Genomic DNA, 18,860 nt, shown 5'->3' with positions numbered 1-18,860 from the left:
ATGTTTTCACTTTCCTTTTCGAGTCAAAACCAAATCTAGCAGTTAAACAAAGCTGTGTTTTCCTAATTGCCATTTCATCCCAATAAATGAGCGGTTGTGTGTGCGTATGTTGCTCTATTCAACTTTAAATCCCACGATCCGAAGCATCGAGCATCCTCTTCGATTATTATAGGAAAAATCGCATTTTCCAGTCGGACGGCTTTATATAATAAGCGATTTTCACCGCTGTCGGCCTATTAATGCATGAATGAAAACGTGCTGACCTATGAATCAGACATCCTTTTTTTCCAGTCTTGCATACCATGTATAAATAGAATTGTGAATATGAACCATCAGCAATTGTCTCATATATTGTAAGTCGGTTAATTAAAGCGGCATAATATAATTGGGAAGTTGATAATCTTAGCCAGCAAAATTATCATTCAATAATTAAAATATGAAATGTTTACACGGCCCTGATTTTCAATACACAAAAGGTGCATTTTATTGAGTGCGTCAGAGTTTTGCAACTTGGTCTGCAGACTGAGATTGCACAACCCCGACAACTAGTTTATGAACTTGTTTATTTATTAAAAAGCCTCGCCCTGTTTACCTTCAGTTTCGAGTTTCATATCGTATACTGTCTAGATATGTTGCTGGGCCAGTCTTGTCTTTAAATGGCAAAATTAGCACATTTCCTTGTCCAATCAACACATGTTTATGCTATGAGGGTAAAAAAATATTTGGAATTTCTAATCAAAATGTTTTATGTATTACCATTTTTTTCGATTCGATTAAACATTGTCGAATTTATAGCTTTGGACAGATCTTTCGATATCAGGCCTCTTCTTAGCTGTACTGGAATTTATTACACAAACCCCATTTTTAATCTTCGAGGACCAAAAAAACGGTTAAAGTTCTGTAAATGTATGCCTAAAATTAATTGTAGTGGCAAAAGCAGGGGATTAATCAGGTTCATCTTTTACTTCTTCCGTTAAGAGTTCAAGAATATTCTGAACATATATCATCTTCTAGGAATCAACTGGTTCAACATGTGAAATATACTTTTTCCCTTATTGTAATTGCCAACATTCTGTTGATTTGGGGTTAAAAACTTTCTGATTAACTCTAAGTAAGTAACTCCACTTTGAGTCTATGTACTTTTCCTTCGATACTGTTGATTTGTTTAAAAATTATGTGAGAATTTCTTTAGGAGAATGAATATAAGAACATTGCTTGTATATCGTTCCACTTCACAAAAAAAACGATAAAAAGTAAATGGTAAATTTTGCGTGTGGCTTGAATGCCTTGGTGTTCAGCTAAACAAAGCGATATGATTCACACAGTAACGAGTGAACCATTTTTAGGCAATTACTAAGCGTACTTCCTCTAATTCTCTTGTTAAGGTCAAAAAATTGAATAAAAAGCAGTGTAGTTTTTAACTTCTATGTAACGTAAAATTCATCAATATTCGAGCCTTGAAATATCATAAAATCATGTTGCGTCAATTTTCTTGATTAGTTGCTCTTTTGTTACTTAAAGATAGACATAAAAATATGCAGCTCCAATTTAATATCCAAGCAACGCAAGTTTAATGCGTAATAGTTATGCGTTTAATATGTATTTATCTAATAGGTTTATTTTTCTTAATCGTGGGTATTGCGCAGATTAGAAAGGCAACAAAACATGACTGCAATAAATGCAATCGCAAAGGCGATTATTTCAATATAGTTTATTTTTGAAACAGCAATAGAAATTAAGCTAAGCGGTTTAAAAATTTTCCAAACACACCAGGAAATCGAATAGAGGCCTTTACCGGATTTAATTTAACGTATTTTGGTCGCCGGCAATATAAATTTAATGTATTTTTGGAGAGGTAACAAAACGTGTACATAAAAATGTAAAATATTACTTGTTTTGTCAATTTATTGGACAAGCGAAATTCAGGCAAACATTGAAAACATATTAAAAACCCACAGTCCGCAAGAAATACAGAATCTGGGCGAAAAATTGACACTACACGATATTCACAAAATAAATACAGCTTTCTTCTTAAATATTTCCACATATTAAAAAAAATAACATCAGCAAATATCGGAACACAACACGAAGTAGTTCTATGTAAGTACCGTACATCTCACAATTAAAAAACAGAAAATGACTAATTACATTACAAAATTTCATACCGAATCACTCAAGGACGAAAGCAGAACACTTGACTGGGAAACAAAACAGACTGGGCGAGAAGATCACTCAAAATAGAGTAAGAGGAAAAGATAAGGTAGGGGACGGGAAAAAATTAAAAACAAACATAAAGAACAGTGCCAAGGAAACCCTATAAGAAAGGACAATAAATACAAATAAAAGAAACAATAAGCCATGGTTCACCCCGGAAGCAATTAGCAGATGAGAAAAAGGACGGTTACATAAGATACATCAACAACAGATCATCCGAAGAAGATCGAGTCTACAAAGGGGAAAGAAACAGACCAACTGATGCTATTAAACAACTCAAAAGGACATACTGGAAAAGGTTCTCGGTGGAAATGGAACATGACCGATACGGGGGCGAGAAAAAGATCTGGAACATGCTACTAAAGAGAAAAAAGCCAGTCATTGAGGAAGTGGTAATAAATGCAATAGACCAAGAAACATGGGCAACGACATACTTTGAAAACCTACATGATAACAACAGCGAAAACAGTTATGAAAAAGAAATGAAAAATCGATCATCTCCACGCGAACAATACTGAGAGAAGTACAAACGGCCATCCATAGATTAATAAAGAACCGAATATCTGCAAGCACTGACAACATTCCAAATGAATTACTGAAGTACAGAGGTCAAAAAATCGAAAAAGACTTAGTAAAATTATTCGGAAAAATAGAATAAAGCGGAATAATATCCAATGAATGGAGAACTAGCATAACAATATCGATATACAAAAAATGCCCAAAATCGGACCCGAAAAACTACGCAGGCATAACGTTATTAAGAAGTGTACTAAAACTGTTAACAAAAATATTAGCAGATAAAATAACTGATAAAGTAGGAATCTGCGGGGATCAGCAAAGCTTCCGCTCAAATAGATCAATGATAGACGCAATATTTATTATTTGAATTCAATAAACCAATGTGCTTGGCACATGCAATGCTTTGTAGATCTAAAGCGAGAATTTGACAATGTACAGCTTAAGAATCTAATCGATCGACTGAACCAAAAAGATGTTAATAAATTACACACATAAACCTAATAAAGCAGCGTAGCATAAACAATAAAACAATGATAAGAACAGAATGTGGTCTAACAAGAGAATTTAAAGTCTCATTCGGCATTCAACATTGAGACAGTCTTAGCCCATGTCTTTTTAACATCATAATGGACCAAATATTCTATATACCAGTAAAAAATATTCTCCTGTAAAGTTAAACATTCTAAATATATTGAAACCTACATAAATCTAATCCTAAATTTTTTATCGGTTTTGTCAAAACATACAATAAAAGTCACATTTAATAACGCCTTTTGTAATTAAGGTCTAATTAATTCAAATTCAATTTCAAAGACACAATAATCGTGTTAGTCTCTTTCGGGAAAAAGAACACATATTATTTATAGCTTTGCTAGAAAATTGAATTCCAAAAAAACATTAATTTAATAAATAATTAAACGTTTGCAGGTAACTATTTATATTCATGAAAAATATTAATAATTAATACTGACCGCAGAAGTTGCAACACTAATCAAACCCGAAAAGAACAGTGGCAATGAAAAATTCAGCAGAAATTGAAAACCAAATTCCCAATATCTTGAATATTTTAAACTATATAACGTTTACATACTGTACTGAATTTTCAATGGGATTAAGAAAAAGTGAGAATCAGTATTATTTATTTTCGTTAAAAATACCGACCGAAAATCAATCAAATGCATTAAGTAATCGTAAGAATAGTGGCAAGCCCTTTACAGTGCAACACATTAAAACGATGACATTCTACAAACTCAACTGCGGGTTGAATTTGTATGATAAAAAGCTTTCACCGATAACTTTTACTTTTACCATGATCCTTTCCACTGGCATACAACATCTCATTTTAGCAATGGACTCGTTTAACCGCAATGCTGTTGAAACGCAGGGATGCAATTAGAAATCAATTATTAAATTCTTTGATCTTTGACTGCTAAATTTAATTAATTTGTATTTTGCCTTGTCATATTTCTGTAAGGTCAGGTTAGCAAATTAATTAGATTAACGAACCATCAAACATCCACAACTGTAGTCAGAACTATTGGTAATACTTTTCTTAATGCGGCAAAACCATTCTGTGTTATTTTCATTATCTTGTCTGCTGATTGTGAAACCGTCAACAATTACTTTCGACTACTCGTCAACATGAACAATATGATTTACTGTTCACTTTCTAAAATCATTTTACTTTCACTTTCTAAAACTTGCAAAAAAAATAAATTTCTTTACATATGAAAACATTGCTTCAAAATATGGAGTGAAATCAGAAGCTTTGTAATTGATTGATTTAATCAATAAAGTTTTGTAATTTAATAGGATTGTTTACTAATTGAAAAGGTCCCTCATTGGTGTTAGCTGCTCCTACATTATTTTTTTCCCAATTTTCGACTGAAAATGCATTACAAACTAGACAATGTAGCGGAATGAATGTAATTATAAGACTAGTTAATTTATTCCTAATAAGGTTATTTATTTGTCATATTTTACTACAATTTCTGACCTTCTAGACTTCAAACAAATCTCATTACTCCCCAATTTAAAATCTTCTAAGAAACCACTCTCAAAAAAATCATGGTCATGACCAGCTATCTACATAATTCGTTCCAGTTTAACTAAATTAATACAGTTTTTCTTCCCACTAGTAATCAAGGAATGTGAGTGTGAAGGATAAAGCAAGTTGCTACCCATATATTTTTCTTTTACCGTGATATTTCTTAAATAGAACGAATCCTTTAAAATAGAAAAATTATCGACTTTCAAGAAATTTGTCGATAAAATACACTTTTTAAATTAGCATCACCCCATATATTATATAATACGGAAAAAACCGTTATCCAGCTGGATACTATTCTAACATTCAGCCGTGTACAGTAAATTGCATATACTATACATCAATGATATACTTTGCAAATAACCAAAGAGCAAATATTCTTAAATATTTTAATAATCAATGAGCAAAAAAAACTTACTTATATTTTTTAGATGCAAATGCTGTTCGATGCAAATATCTATTTGAAATCACCTTAATTAGAATTGGAAAGAAAAATGCAATCAATGAGAGTATTCTTGTGTAAGATTGTCAATAGACAGTATTAGTTATTAATTATTTTGTTTATTATTCATCAATTATAATGTTCAAGCCGGACTAATTTTATCTTTGTATATTTTAAACGAAACAAACAGCTGAATCTTAAGCCCCATAAGAATAAAACTGGCTATGCTTTAATTATTGTCAATAGCATATAGTGCATTTCAAGTGCATATTTACATAGTTACATTATGCAAATGTGCCTACGTTTTACCTTGAATTAACGCTTGCATTTGCGTTCGATTATTTGCAATAAGCATTGCATATTGTACTGTTTCCTTTGGCCCAAATATGGAGCTTTTTAATAAGTTTTCATTCAACTAAAGTAGCTTGATTAAAAAATATATTATAAATTAATAATATGCCTCGATCTTTGCCTAAGTATATGGCATAGTAGTTGAGTTTTTCCATTTCCACGTGTCAAATTGAAAGTAAAATTACAGTCTTTTGCGCAAATCTTGCGAAATATCATAAATCACCACGCTATTAATTAGAATTTGTAAAAACTGGAGTGTTCTAAAGAAAGTGGATTTTTTCTAGGCCATGCCTATTGCGTGTATCGTTGATTATTGTATTTCCGAACTAGGTTGGCTTAATAATTGCTTTATTCGGTTTTATTATATAAAATTTTAAAAAGCAAGGAGCAACTTGTAATTGACTCGGTGAAATACAAAAGAAAAGTGGGTTATAGACAACACAATAAAAAAAATTATAATGAGAAATAAAGGAAAATACTAATTAACTTTAGTTGGAATGTATTCTCACGCAAAACCACGACTTGTTCTTTCATAAATTGGACTGTAAAGGTAAAATATTTTGTAATTTGTCTGCCGATTGAATATATTCCCTGTTTCTTCATTTTCGTCTTTTTACTTAATTGAAATATATACTAATGTTTGAATAGAATAGGCAAAAAAGTGCCAGACTGAAATATCAGAACAATAGTAATTCTAATTAATTATAATAATTAAAACTTTTCATCAAATTATCAAACTTAAAACCCAGAACACTATCCATCTGCTTTAAAACTTTTCGAAAAATTACTGTTGGGAGCGCGAATTTTCTGTTTAAACCTGATCAGCATTAAGTACTTTAGTTGTATGTATGTATACAGGGTGATTCGCAATAAGCGTCATCTACAACAGCTAAATATTACAATCTAAAACTTAAGCTAATCTTGCAAAAAGTTAAGTTAAGCAACTGTTTTACTTGCAGCTGCAGTCGCTTTAAGACCCTTATTTATTTTGTATTTATTACTTTATGTCTCAGTCTAAAATGAGCGCGGACACAAAAATATCTATTTTCTTATGTAAAATTTTGATTTATTTCCTGACTGCGTGTAATTGTTATTATATTTTTTCTTTCCCGGGTTTCAGTCAAAATGTCAAATAAAAATGTTCATATCGTTTATTTCATATTACGTTTCGGCGAGACAACAGCGCTATTATCAGGTTTTAAATTCAAAACAAACTACAAACACCAATTTACAATTAACATATGTTGTACAAAAACTATAATGTACAAAGCATTAAAACATCCATTAGTTCTTAAGGAAAAAAATTATTTGGGAGATTTTTCAATTATGGGGTAAGTTTTTCAAATGCTTTGCTCTCCCAAATATTTTCTTTTCCTTAAGAACTAATGGATGTTTTAATGCTTTGTAAATTAGAGTTTTTGTACAACATATTTTAATTGTAAATTGGCGATTTTAGTTTGTTTTCAATTTTTATACTGATTATGGTGCTGTTGTCTCGCCGAATCGTAATGTGAAAGAAGCGATATGAACATTTTTATTTCACATTTTGACTGGAACCCCAGAAAGAAAAAATATAATAACATTTACAGATTTGTTTCTTGTCAGCTTTTATATATTTGTAATGTAGTGAGTAACTTAAAGAATATAATCTAGAAAAATTGTCTCCCAATATTACATTGGAATGTGTACTTACAAAGCAGTAAAATCACTTGCAATCGAACTTGCACTCAATCAATTACATTTTTAGACCAACTATCAATCTAATTAACGAGATTTACGATGTAAAAATTGATCGATTCCTTCACTAATAATTAAAAATGAAAGCATGTTTTTTTTACCGCACTTTACTTTAATACTTACAGGGTGTCCCAAAATAATAGGAATATATTTTAATTATAGATTCGTTGAGAAAGTAGACCGAGTAGTTCTATGGCGATGGATCTAATTTAAAAAAATTACTGCACCACTGGATTTAATAATTACTTATCAATATTTTTTCACCCTTAAGATGATAAAAACTCGTTAATCATTAAATGCAAACGCTTTTGTGGCACGCAAATAGATATTAAACCTGTAACAATCTACCTGCTAGGCGCCGTAGACAGAAAACACTGCAATTCCCGAAGAAGGCAATGTTTATTTTTTTTTTTAGTTTATTAGTTAGGAGTTTATTTCCAATATTATTAAAAAATAAGGAAAATTGTTCATCAGTCATCCTCATTTTTATTTGTCTTTAGATAGTAAACTTCTGAAGATTGAAAGAAGTGTTGATTTAATGGTTAGATAATTAGATGTGAAAATAATTAGAATTTCAGTTTGATATTGTGGCAAAGTACTTTAAAGTACCTCCAAAAGTAATATTTGATTATTTTTTTCTGGCGAGTTCTGCACATGTACTTAAAAAGGCAGAATTATTTTAAGTTTCTAGATAGAATAGATATAATTTCGATGCAAAATCTCATCAAAACACATCAAACTCGAAATAATTGTGCAGTATAAAGAGTACATCCAAAAATTAGTTTCTTTCCTAGTTAAAATGATGTATATCGTTTGTCAAAGCTTCGTTAAGTAGGTAATTACACTTGATTTGAATTGGTTCTGAAAAATATTTTTTTAGTTTCATTAATTTTCAAAATTTGTTCTCAAATATATTTGTTCGTCAAATTCTGTTGAAAAAACGTTTTTTCTAGAAAGGCATTATCCGCATTTGAAAATGGTATACACAAGTTTTTTGATGATTTGTATACAATTTAATAATTTATTTTAAAATAGTCCGTGTCTTCAGAAACACGCACAGGCTAAAATGATTTTTTTTAATTATAAAGGTTTTTCTAAACTCTTTTTTTGCTTCCCTGTCAGCTCAAAGAAAAAAGTAAATTAATTTAGAAACAAGAATACACTGAACCAACTACCTTCCAAATCTGCTTTTCTTACCTCTCAATACATCAGCAGGAATCAATCTTTTGAAAGTTTTGGGTCTTTCTCCATCATCAGCAGGGGTAGCTGGAGTGGTCGCTTTGGTTTCTTCCTTCTTCTCTTCAGCACCATACGCGGCGACGGCCAAAAGCGCGAAGACAATTAAAACTTTCATTTTGTTAGTATGGCGGATACCTATCGACACAATATAATATAAAAAAAAATAAAATATTCGAATGTCACAGGGACCCGCTTATCTTCTTCAGCCACTAAGCTTTTTGGTATACCAACTGAGCCATCGGACAGAGCCGTCGCGTTTTATAGTTTCGGTGCGTAGGCAAAAGTGAGAGGAAATGGACGCCCATGGGTGAGAGCAAGATGGAATCGACCTGCTTTGGCTTTGCTGCAAATTAGCAAAAACTTTTTGTGCTAATTTTGTTTCAGCAGAAAAATTTCAAGGGCGGCTTTGGAACTTGGTGTTATATTATTTGTTCGCATCAAGCTGGAAATAATTGGTCAAACGAAGGACCATCACAAAGGAACTAAGCAGGCTAATTAACTATCAAACGTTTTGATTGGTTGAGCAATTGTTCAAAATTTCATCATCATGGCCCAAAATCCATAGCAGAAAGTTTTAATAACATTTTACTTTTGGTCTTTTGGAACTGAATTCAGTGAGATGAACTTGAACGTTTGAAGCGCTTTACTACCCTCTTTCATGAATATGAAAAAAATTGTTGTTAAATATATACTTCATGCTGAAGCAACAATTGCTGGGATCACAAAGGCTTAACATCAAATTGCGAGTAATTTTATGACGCGCTCATCAAATTCTTGAAAAATTCGCAATTTTTGAATATTGGCTGCTGTTCATCCACTTCCAAATCTAAAATCCACTTCAGAAAGCATTGCAAAGTTGAAAAACATGCAATGGGATTATTGCATTTAATGATGATGAACAATTTTTGAACCATCCGCAATATTTATATTGAAAATCAATACAAATGCTTGCATGCCATCACTGGAATTCTTGTGGTATACCATGCTTACAGACTTTCACTTTCTACTATGTGAACATCTGCAATAGACAAGTAAACAATAACAAATGATGCGGACTTTTAAAATAGATCACTCTCATTAAGCGGATGCTAATTCATAGAGAGGCGTACTTGATGCTGCACTGCATGAAGGTATACATATTTTTCGCAATTGATTGACAAATGAAAAATCAAATAGAAAATGTTGTTATTCCAAATTCTCGAAACCACTTAGAAAGTTTCTATTCGCTACCATAAGCAGCTTGCTTGGCAATGCAAAATCAAATTTTATTTTTTTTTAATCTGATAAAATCCCAAGTCTATGATAATTAGTATCGTCGAAAGAACTACTTTTTACGTAATTCGAGAGCGACATTTCGTTATTAAAGTTAAACTTCTTATGAATTAGTTATTTTTCTCGGGTTTAGATCGTTTGCCTATCGCATTATATCACTTTCTCCTCAATGTGATCGTGAAAACACCAATGATCTTCTCCGGCAACCATATGATTTATGAACCATATGAATGGAGAAATGAATTAAGATTTATTTCACTCAAATCAATGCACTTTTGAATGGCTTTTAATTAAAGTGAGGCTTTTTCTACTGGTCAGCTTATGAAACGTCTCTAATCATCGTAATTTTGGTTCACCGCCTTAAGATATATTCAACGTTGTGTCTGATCTAATAGCAAATTTGAATAAAATCTACTTTGTAATGTATGATATTACCATTATAACCATTACAAATTCTTCTAGTCTTTGTATGCAACCTTTCACCATGTTTACCCGTAGAAAACCCATTGCTGATAATACGAAGCAGAATAAATCAGCGCACTTATTATGTCGACTTTAATTTAACACGATGAGAAGTGGTTTATGTTAAGCTCACTGATTGGTAGGGAAGTAGTACAATGGGCTTAGTGGCAGTACTTCAATTTCTTCAATTTAAGTAAAAAGGTTAATTTTACTTGCTTTATTATTATACCCTCTAATTAAGGAGTTAAACTCTTTTTTTAATCATATTTGGACAATACGGGGTGGTTCAAAAATAGCGATATTTTCTTTTAAAGTGGGCCTCGTGGCGGGAGAATAATAGATAAAGAAGTGTTCCGTTTATTTCCACACGGCACAAAAGATTGAATAGTTGCTGAAAGTTCCTAAGAATTATTTTAAAATCCCTCAAAAAACAATTTTTGGCTATTAAAAATACTAAGTAAAAATATGAGTTTTTATAAATTTTCCATTGCAAGTATGATGGAAAATTGTGGCATTGAAACACATCTTTCCATAAAACAATAGATGGTTTTACAATATGAAGTTAGAGCTAAACTGCTTTTTAATTTATGATAATTTTCAGCAATTAACAATCTGCCAAACAAGCACAATATTTTTTTTTTAAATTAGAAACGACATGGAAAAAGTTCAATAATGTAAATACCTTGAATAAAATTCATGAGGGGGCTGTTAATTTAAATGTACCGGGACATGAATGAATGCTTATCTAAGTTACACCAATCGATCTGGAACTTCCAGAGGTTTCAACCACACTTCGCGAACTTCCGGAGATTTCGTTAATACTGAGTAGTTGCTTGGCTGGAATATTCAGATGATCAATTGTGAGAATGGTTCATAAACACTTTGAAAAAACTTCTGAACATGCGGGTTTGAGTGAATTGTTGCATTAATAACGCACCATGAACAAGTTAACATTAACTCTATTATATTAAACTATAAATTAATATCACGAATTTATTGTGCAAAATATATCACTTATTTAGAGCCTCCTGAAGAAGGTGAACTGATGCATATCCGATATGGTCATGCAGTTTTAAATTTTGAAGAGCGCAATTTAAATCTTAACTGTAAAAACGCTGTAACGCTGACATGTTTGTCTTAATGCATGGTTGCTGCTGTGCTTTTTTATTCAAAATTGATAGAAACATAATGTCGCTAAACAAAACATTTTCCCAAACTTATGCAGATTTTGCAATATTTTATTTATAGTATTATGCGGTACTAATAGTCTACCAAACGAATATTCTACAACTTCAAAATATTGGGTAACTGCAAAATTGAAGTCACACCTTCAATAGTCTATATATTTGAGAATTATTGTTATTGAATTTAAATATTGTATTTCTTTTCCGTAATTTCCAAGCAAATCCCAGGCTCCTTAAAAGGAAAAATGCCAAATTTCAATTACCCTGCATAGAAATAGCCGTTTTAAAAACCAAGTAGCTATTTGTGGTTTATTCACTAGTACACTTCCTTAAACCCTACATACGGTTTTGCCCATTTGTCTTTCACATCCTTTAATGTCTGCATGCATTCTCAAGCGGTCGCTTTTTCACATGAACTAGGTCACAATTTTCTATTTGAATTTGCTAACTGAAACCCGCCACATAAAAAAATTGTTTGTTTATATCAATTTTATTGAACTTCTTTTGCATAATTAAACATTCTTGAACAAGGTTTCGATGTGTGAACCTTAGCGAAGTATCATTAGGCAAGTTTGTGAAAATTCCATCAGTCAGCAAATATGTTTTCAGTCTACAAGTCATAAAGTTTCAATCCGGGTTCATTCCACTTTCCTGTGGATGTCCTTCAGCCATGAGTTCTGACTTCCTCCCATGAATTTTGTTAATCCCTTAATCTTTCATTTGATGATGAGTTTCAGGAGTTCGTATCGACTCGCTTATATATCCTTATATATATATTAATATGTCCAAAATACTGTGTTTTCCATTTTTTTATCGTTTGAAGCAGTTGCCTTCCATTGTTCATACGTCTTAGAACTTCTATATTGGTTATCTTTTGTGTCCAAGAAATTCTCTTCTCCGTTATGGGATCAAGGGTCCAGCTCTCACTGCCGTATAGCACAGAGAACACATAGCAACGCAGCATGCGTGTCCTGAGCTGCAAGCTCAAATCCAATCTTGTAAAGAGCGTCTTCATACTTCYTTCAGACCTTCCTCGCCTGCTCTGTTTTGGATGTGATTTCACTTTTAGCGTCTCATTCTTGATCTATCGAGTTGCMCAGGTATTTAAACGAAGGTACTTGTTGTACATCTTTGCCTTTTATARTMAAGGTTATATTTGGATGTAGTTTGAARAWAAMTATGGGCTTGACTTTGGGTATGTTCATAAAACGGCCATATCGTTCGCTTTGTTTGACTTTTTTATGGAACATTCTCTGTAATTGATGTGGACTGCTGGCTATGATGMCYGTATCATCCGCSAATCTTAAGTTATTTATTACCTTCCCATTCACTACTRCTCCTGTTGTTTCGTCAAGTGTTTCTCTGAATATTSCCTCCGMGTATATGTTGAAAAGAAGACCTGCCTCACTCTTCTCATAATCGTGTAAGTGTTTAACGCAGTCCAATGGCTTCCGATAGTCTATAAAGCATCTGCTCACTAGTTGAGTTATTTTTCCTGTCACACTGGTTATTTAAATCGTTATGTCGGTATCGTAAGATGTAAGCTCTCAGAGAGTCTCTCACAGACATGCTCAGAAATTGTGTCCGGCTTAGGGATCACCACTATGAAAAACAGGCTGAACCTGAGTGAGTTAACTCTGAAATGAAGATTTCTGTCGAAGCAGCTTATGGATTTTGAACTATAGTAAGTCTAGAGTTCAGTAGTAAAGTAGCCTCGATCATTCTTATCTTCATTGCCTTGATCTGAAAGCCCATTCCAGACAGTCTCAAAAAATGGAGATTGGAGACACCAAAACGTCTTTAATTTGGTTTGGACAGTTGTCCACTTGAATTTTGAGAATTCGAGTGAAGGAGTCACTGAAATGAGCTTCAAAAACATTGCCTTTATAATCGTCATTTCTTGTCAAGTCTGCGATTGCTTCAAGAATTGAGGATTGGTCTCCAAACTGTGTAATTTGAGAACCTTTCGTTCATCTAAGAAGCGAACTTCTTTGCGCATTCGTCGAATGTGTAATTTATTTATGCCAGAAAATCTGCAGTACTTCGGTGGGAACTCTAAATGTTACAAACTTTACTTGTTCTCTGCCTATTTTCAGCTGCAACTGAATTTATTTAKAAAATTGCTTGTCCAGATCTTCCAAGTAGAAGAGAAGTTATGCTTAATGCAGCTKATGCTATTTTTGGGCAGCATCGATGCTGCATTGTGATTTTAATASYTTTTCCGCAAGRAAACGAATTTTTTCGTTCGCGGTTTCAGAATTCTGCCAAATACCTTTCATAACKTAAATAAGCTAAATGAATTTTACCACTTTGCRAACAATTTGCTTATTTCAKAAYTMTATTTTAAAAGCTCTYGCATAATTTGGATTTTCCATCCTCAGRCGGTGACAAGCTGAGGGAGGGCACCAAATAGAAAATAAACTTTAATAAATCTTTCTTTTTCTCTTTAGCTTCTACTGATCAATAATATTCATAGACATCTTATATAATTAATGCATCGGCTAATTATAATCTTATCTCTGTATGTATTTATCTAAGGAATACAATAAGTTACAAAACAAACAGGGTCAATTTGGAAAATATATSTAAAGTAGCCATRGTATTTTTCAATTCAATAGACATCATAATATATTATTTACTTATTATATTATTTATTCCTGTGGAKAARTGGAATRKAKCATTCTCCTTCAAGTTTCACTGCAAAAATGCTATCACTCCTTSMTCGGACAATACCAAATATAACATATATTTATAATTTAATGTTTTACTACCTGAAGAATCTGATCGACCGACGATGAATTTTGAATCYACTGAATATTCGGAAGTATAAAGATGTAAAATGTRTACAAAAAAAAAATTGTAACGGGGTTCTTCTAGTAGGCGTCTAAGGCCTTTGCAATGCAGAAACCGGATTCCYGAATTTTATAAAGCATAAAAATWGGTCCATTCCATAGCGAATTGATAGAAATGTATATTCAATTTKYTTCCGGACCACGAATAGTCATCCAGATAAGAAAMCTGARAAGCATCKRTTTTTCGTACTATTTTGTATAAAATTSAATTTATAACTCGATGCAACCATTTATGAATGTTTCATATGGTGGACGTCACATTTAGATCACGKTGAAACTTTTATGAAAGTAAAATTCTTTAACTTAAACAAATTCAAAAATGGATTGTTTTCCAGGAAAAATTTCAAAGTATTACCAGATTTCAAACACATATGGTAATAATCTATTTATTTTATTTGTTCGTCGCTCTTTCTTTATTTTGTTTCCACAGTGTCTGCATATAATAAGAAGAATATTATTATCACCTATACATAACTTTTCAAGTTCAACAGGCCAAAGCAATCTCAGTGTTAGGAAGGTGGATATAAGTAATGATAGACCTAATTTCAAAACCAACTCAAAAGTACTTGCCGGAGGAATTAATGAGAATTCTGTAAGGGAAAGACAACTCACTAGAAACTGAGATATTATCGAAACACTAAATAAGGTAAAAATGTAACTTTTCATTTGATTTAAAGTACAACATCTACAATAATAATTATAGTATGCAAATCTAAAAAGCGGACGGCTGAAATAGTATAAAATAATATCACAGTTAATACTTCAAAATGACTTAAAATTTTCGTGCCCAACGTTCTAGGAAGGTTTGATTGATAACTTGATCGCAAAGTTTAACAGGAAGCATAGCCGCTTTCTTTCTTATTTTTGCAAGTAACTATCCAAATTTGCTCCCTCCTGAAGCTCATGATTATTGCTGGTCCAACCGGCAAATTCGTCGATTGATATTGCAATATTTTTATTGGGATATGTAAAAAAATCGAAAAGTTTTCCTAGCCAAACATTAGGAAATTTAAACAACATTTTTTGTTATTATCTATTAATATCTTCGAGCATTAAACGAAAAAAATGTTGCCATATTTTTGTATTATCATCCAAGTAGGCCCAATCTATATAATATATTTTGCCTAAATGTGAACACAATCTGTTCTACACAATTATTTCAGTAATTCCAAAGCAGCTCTCATCCATCCACAGAATGACATACATTTCAACTCACTCTATAGTCTATGTTTTACGGCCGGAAAGTTTTTAGACTTGCATTGGTTAATTAATACTGTTACGTTCTGATTAACATAATGCAGCATCCGTTTCAATGCAATCTTCACGTTTTGTAATAGATATCACGATCATCATCGTTGAGAATGAAACATTCATTTTTAAGCAGTCGTAAAAAAGTCTAATGCAAAAAATAGGAGTAACCAATTGTATAAACAACGAGTTATAAACTTAACACAATCATTAATTGAATAATAATATTGCAATTTCACACTTAGCATCTGATAGAGTAAAAAACGCAACTAAGGATATATTGTTTAAGAACAAAACAGGAAATAGTTTAAATGAAGCAAAATAAGGCAATTAAATCAATATTTTAGTCGATTCGAAATGGATTGTGTAACAGAGCTGTTTAATTTGTCTGTTCCTAACAAGACATTTATATACAAATTCCAATAACATTCTATTGCCGAATATCAGATACTTTTACAGTTATAAGATAATCGATATTTTGCAGGAACTGAACATGAAAATCGAAAGGCAAGACGATTGAACAGTTTAATTTAGTACCATTATCTACATAAATGCATTTATATAACATGATAATAAATAGGAGAAAACATAAATTAAATTGAACCAATAATGAGTGTGATGGAAAATATCAAATACTAAGTACATAATATCATGTGCATGGAAGAGCAGGATTCTTCATTGATTCATTTATGAAAGTTGAACTGATAAAACATTCTAAGTGTAGCAAATTAATTGCTGAAATTAACATTTACTGAAAACAATGCCTCAGTTAGCTAAACTATTGTATTACATGATTCATAATTATTGTAAAGTAAATTTATAATTGTTCCATAGTTAGACCAGTAATTTACAGTAGAAATCACTTTAAATACCAGTTCCAGGAAGCAAGTGCAGCCGACTCCTACTACTTGTTAAAAAAACGAGAACAATTTCCTCTTGTGTTAAGTAATACCGTAAACGGTAAAATCTTTCATTATACTACTTTGCACCTAAAGTTCTTACTTGCACATGTATAGATAAATTGATATTATAGACTTAAATTAATTTGCAAAGAAACATATTGCTCACAAATCCAAACATAAATATTAAGCAATTCCTTTTTATTATGTATACTTATTTCGGATAAGTAAGCAGTAGTCCTTTTATTTAATTATCGGGATTATAATTTTTGTTCTGTCTGTGAGTCGTTTCAGTGTCCCTCTCAATAGTCGGTCAACGTGGCAACTTTTATTCCTGGCGTTTCGTCTGTTTTTTTGCCTAAAAATTAATTAGTTTATCGGATATCGAACTCAGTTAAAGTAATTATAAAGATTTTTAAAAACGAAGGTTTGCAAGCCTTTGAGATCTACGATGCTGACGTTCCCAGGAATGTATTTAACATCTTCTTTTTGAAATGTATCAAGTATATATCAAGATGTATCTAATATACTTCTTGATATATACTTCCTTAATTCTTATTCGGGATTTAAAAACAGTTGTATAGTAAGAGACTTGTAGCTAAGCTATCAGACGTACACACACGACACGACTTCTCATAGGTTCCTCTATTAAAAAAGTTATTCTAATAAGTTCCTCTATTAAAAAATTAGTTTCAAAGCTTTTTGCATAAAAATTCTCACAAATTGAAACGAAATTGCTTTTTAAAACACAATCAGAGCCTGACAAACTGTAGCTGGTATGAGGAAAACTAAAATTCTAGAAACTTCTATTTCCTGTTGACTAGTGATCCATTTCCGCATATTTCCACAAATGCCTGAAAGGGGCACTCATTCCTGATAATTAGCACCTTTGTTTATTTAGAAAACATCATACAATACTTCTTTTATATGGAATGAATTTTAAAACACCGATTATGTAAAAAAGCCTAACCTTCAATGAAATTAGATGTGTATTTATTTATTTGTATGTTAAGTAGGTTGATTGATGAGTGTGAGAGTTTGTTTGATATGTTTAATATTGTTAATTATTTTTGTCATTTGTTAAATATTTTTAAATCGATAGAAGCTTTGAGTCGTAGTTAACACTCATATTCTACATCGATTAGTTTATTGTATATTTTTGGTTTTTTATTTGACATAATTACATCAGAAACTTTTATGAAATTGCTATACTAAATTATATCAAAGTTTGCTATGAATGAAAGAAAAGAACTGATTAATTAAAGAAAGAAGTGCAACTTTAGAAATATATTTTAAAACATTTCAATTCTAGAAGTCCAATTTTTCTTTCAAGTTGATTGCTTGAATTTAAAGCACTCGTCCTTCCTGATCGTCATTGTTAAAGTTAAAGCAGTGTATTAATTCTGCATGATGACCTCGCCTCATAATGGTACTGTATTTATATTTATTTCAATATTGTTCAGTTTTATTTTACATTTATTGCTTTGAACAATTTTACATTTATTGCTATATTTTTCAATATCAATAAATCATTTATTTGGTTACTTTATCCACAAGATGGTATTTTAAATCCATATAATCTATTTCTCCATCTGTTTTAACGTTGATTCTTTTTTATGGTTATTATTTGTTTAATTCAATATATCCGCAGTTTGTTTTACTGTTGTTAGCAATAAGAATTACTTAATTGTGATTTCTCATAATGGCATTAAAAAATTATGTATTCTACTTCACTACTTCAAAGCATATAAAGAACTAAATTGTCTTAAAAACAAATTAGTCCAAATAACAATGTTTTAAATTTTATAAATATTTTTAGGGAAACTGTTTGACGTTTTTTTCGGTTTTGACAAAATTTTGTTGAAATAATTAATGATTATATGCAATTTTCAAATTTTTATACACAGTTTAAAAATAGTTTGAGCATGAATGAGAAAATTTTTCCATTTTTTTTTTTCACTACTTCCAGTAATGAATGATAAATCTGCAGATTTTTAAAATTTAAAAATAGTTTGACCATGAATTGAGAAAATGTGTTCACTAAAATTGTTAAAAATTATTGCCTTTTCTATTTATGAAAAATAAGTAAACAATTTTCAGGTATATTTAGTTTTGGGAGTTTTCACAGTTGACAAAGACTCATTTTGTTGAGAGTCACTTTTGCTATAGATAATTAGTATATTATCAACACTTGCTAGTTCCTCATTTTGGAATGTTCACCTAGCCTCTATCAAAACCTTCAGCATGCCTAAAAAATTATAAGCGAAAAAAACAAACACTTAAAATGTTTATTATTAAAAAATACATGTTACCAATAAACGAGTTTTAAACATTGACTCACTTTCTAAAAAATACTAAACGGAAATACAGTTACATTTTTGTATAGATGCCCAA

General features: G+C 31.3%; 1 protein-coding gene across 1 annotated transcript in view; it reads right to left on the bottom strand.

The window, feature by feature from the left end:
* Positions 1 to 8,812, bottom strand: part of LOC109542136 — a 13,653-nt gene extending 4,841 nt beyond the window's left edge. The window contains exon 1 of the mRNA XM_019911213.1: positions 8,508 to 8,812. Within this exon, the coding sequence (XP_019766772.1) occupies positions 8,508 to 8,664 (157 nt within the window). The 5' untranslated portion in view covers positions 8,665 to 8,812. The remainder of the gene's footprint in view (positions 1 to 8,507) is intronic.
* Positions 8,813 to 18,860: the final 10,048 nt, after the last annotated feature.

This window comes from Dendroctonus ponderosae, unplaced genomic scaffold (genome assembly GCF_020466585.1).
Source record: "Dendroctonus ponderosae isolate FM_Combo_2020 unplaced genomic scaffold, Dpon_F_20191213v2 Dpon_F_20191213_4, whole genome shotgun sequence".
Classification (NCBI taxonomy): Eukaryota; Metazoa; Arthropoda; class Insecta; order Coleoptera; family Curculionidae; genus Dendroctonus; species Dendroctonus ponderosae.
The sequence above is the reverse complement of the archived record's forward strand: the minus strand, read 5'-3'. Positions and strand labels throughout refer to the sequence as shown.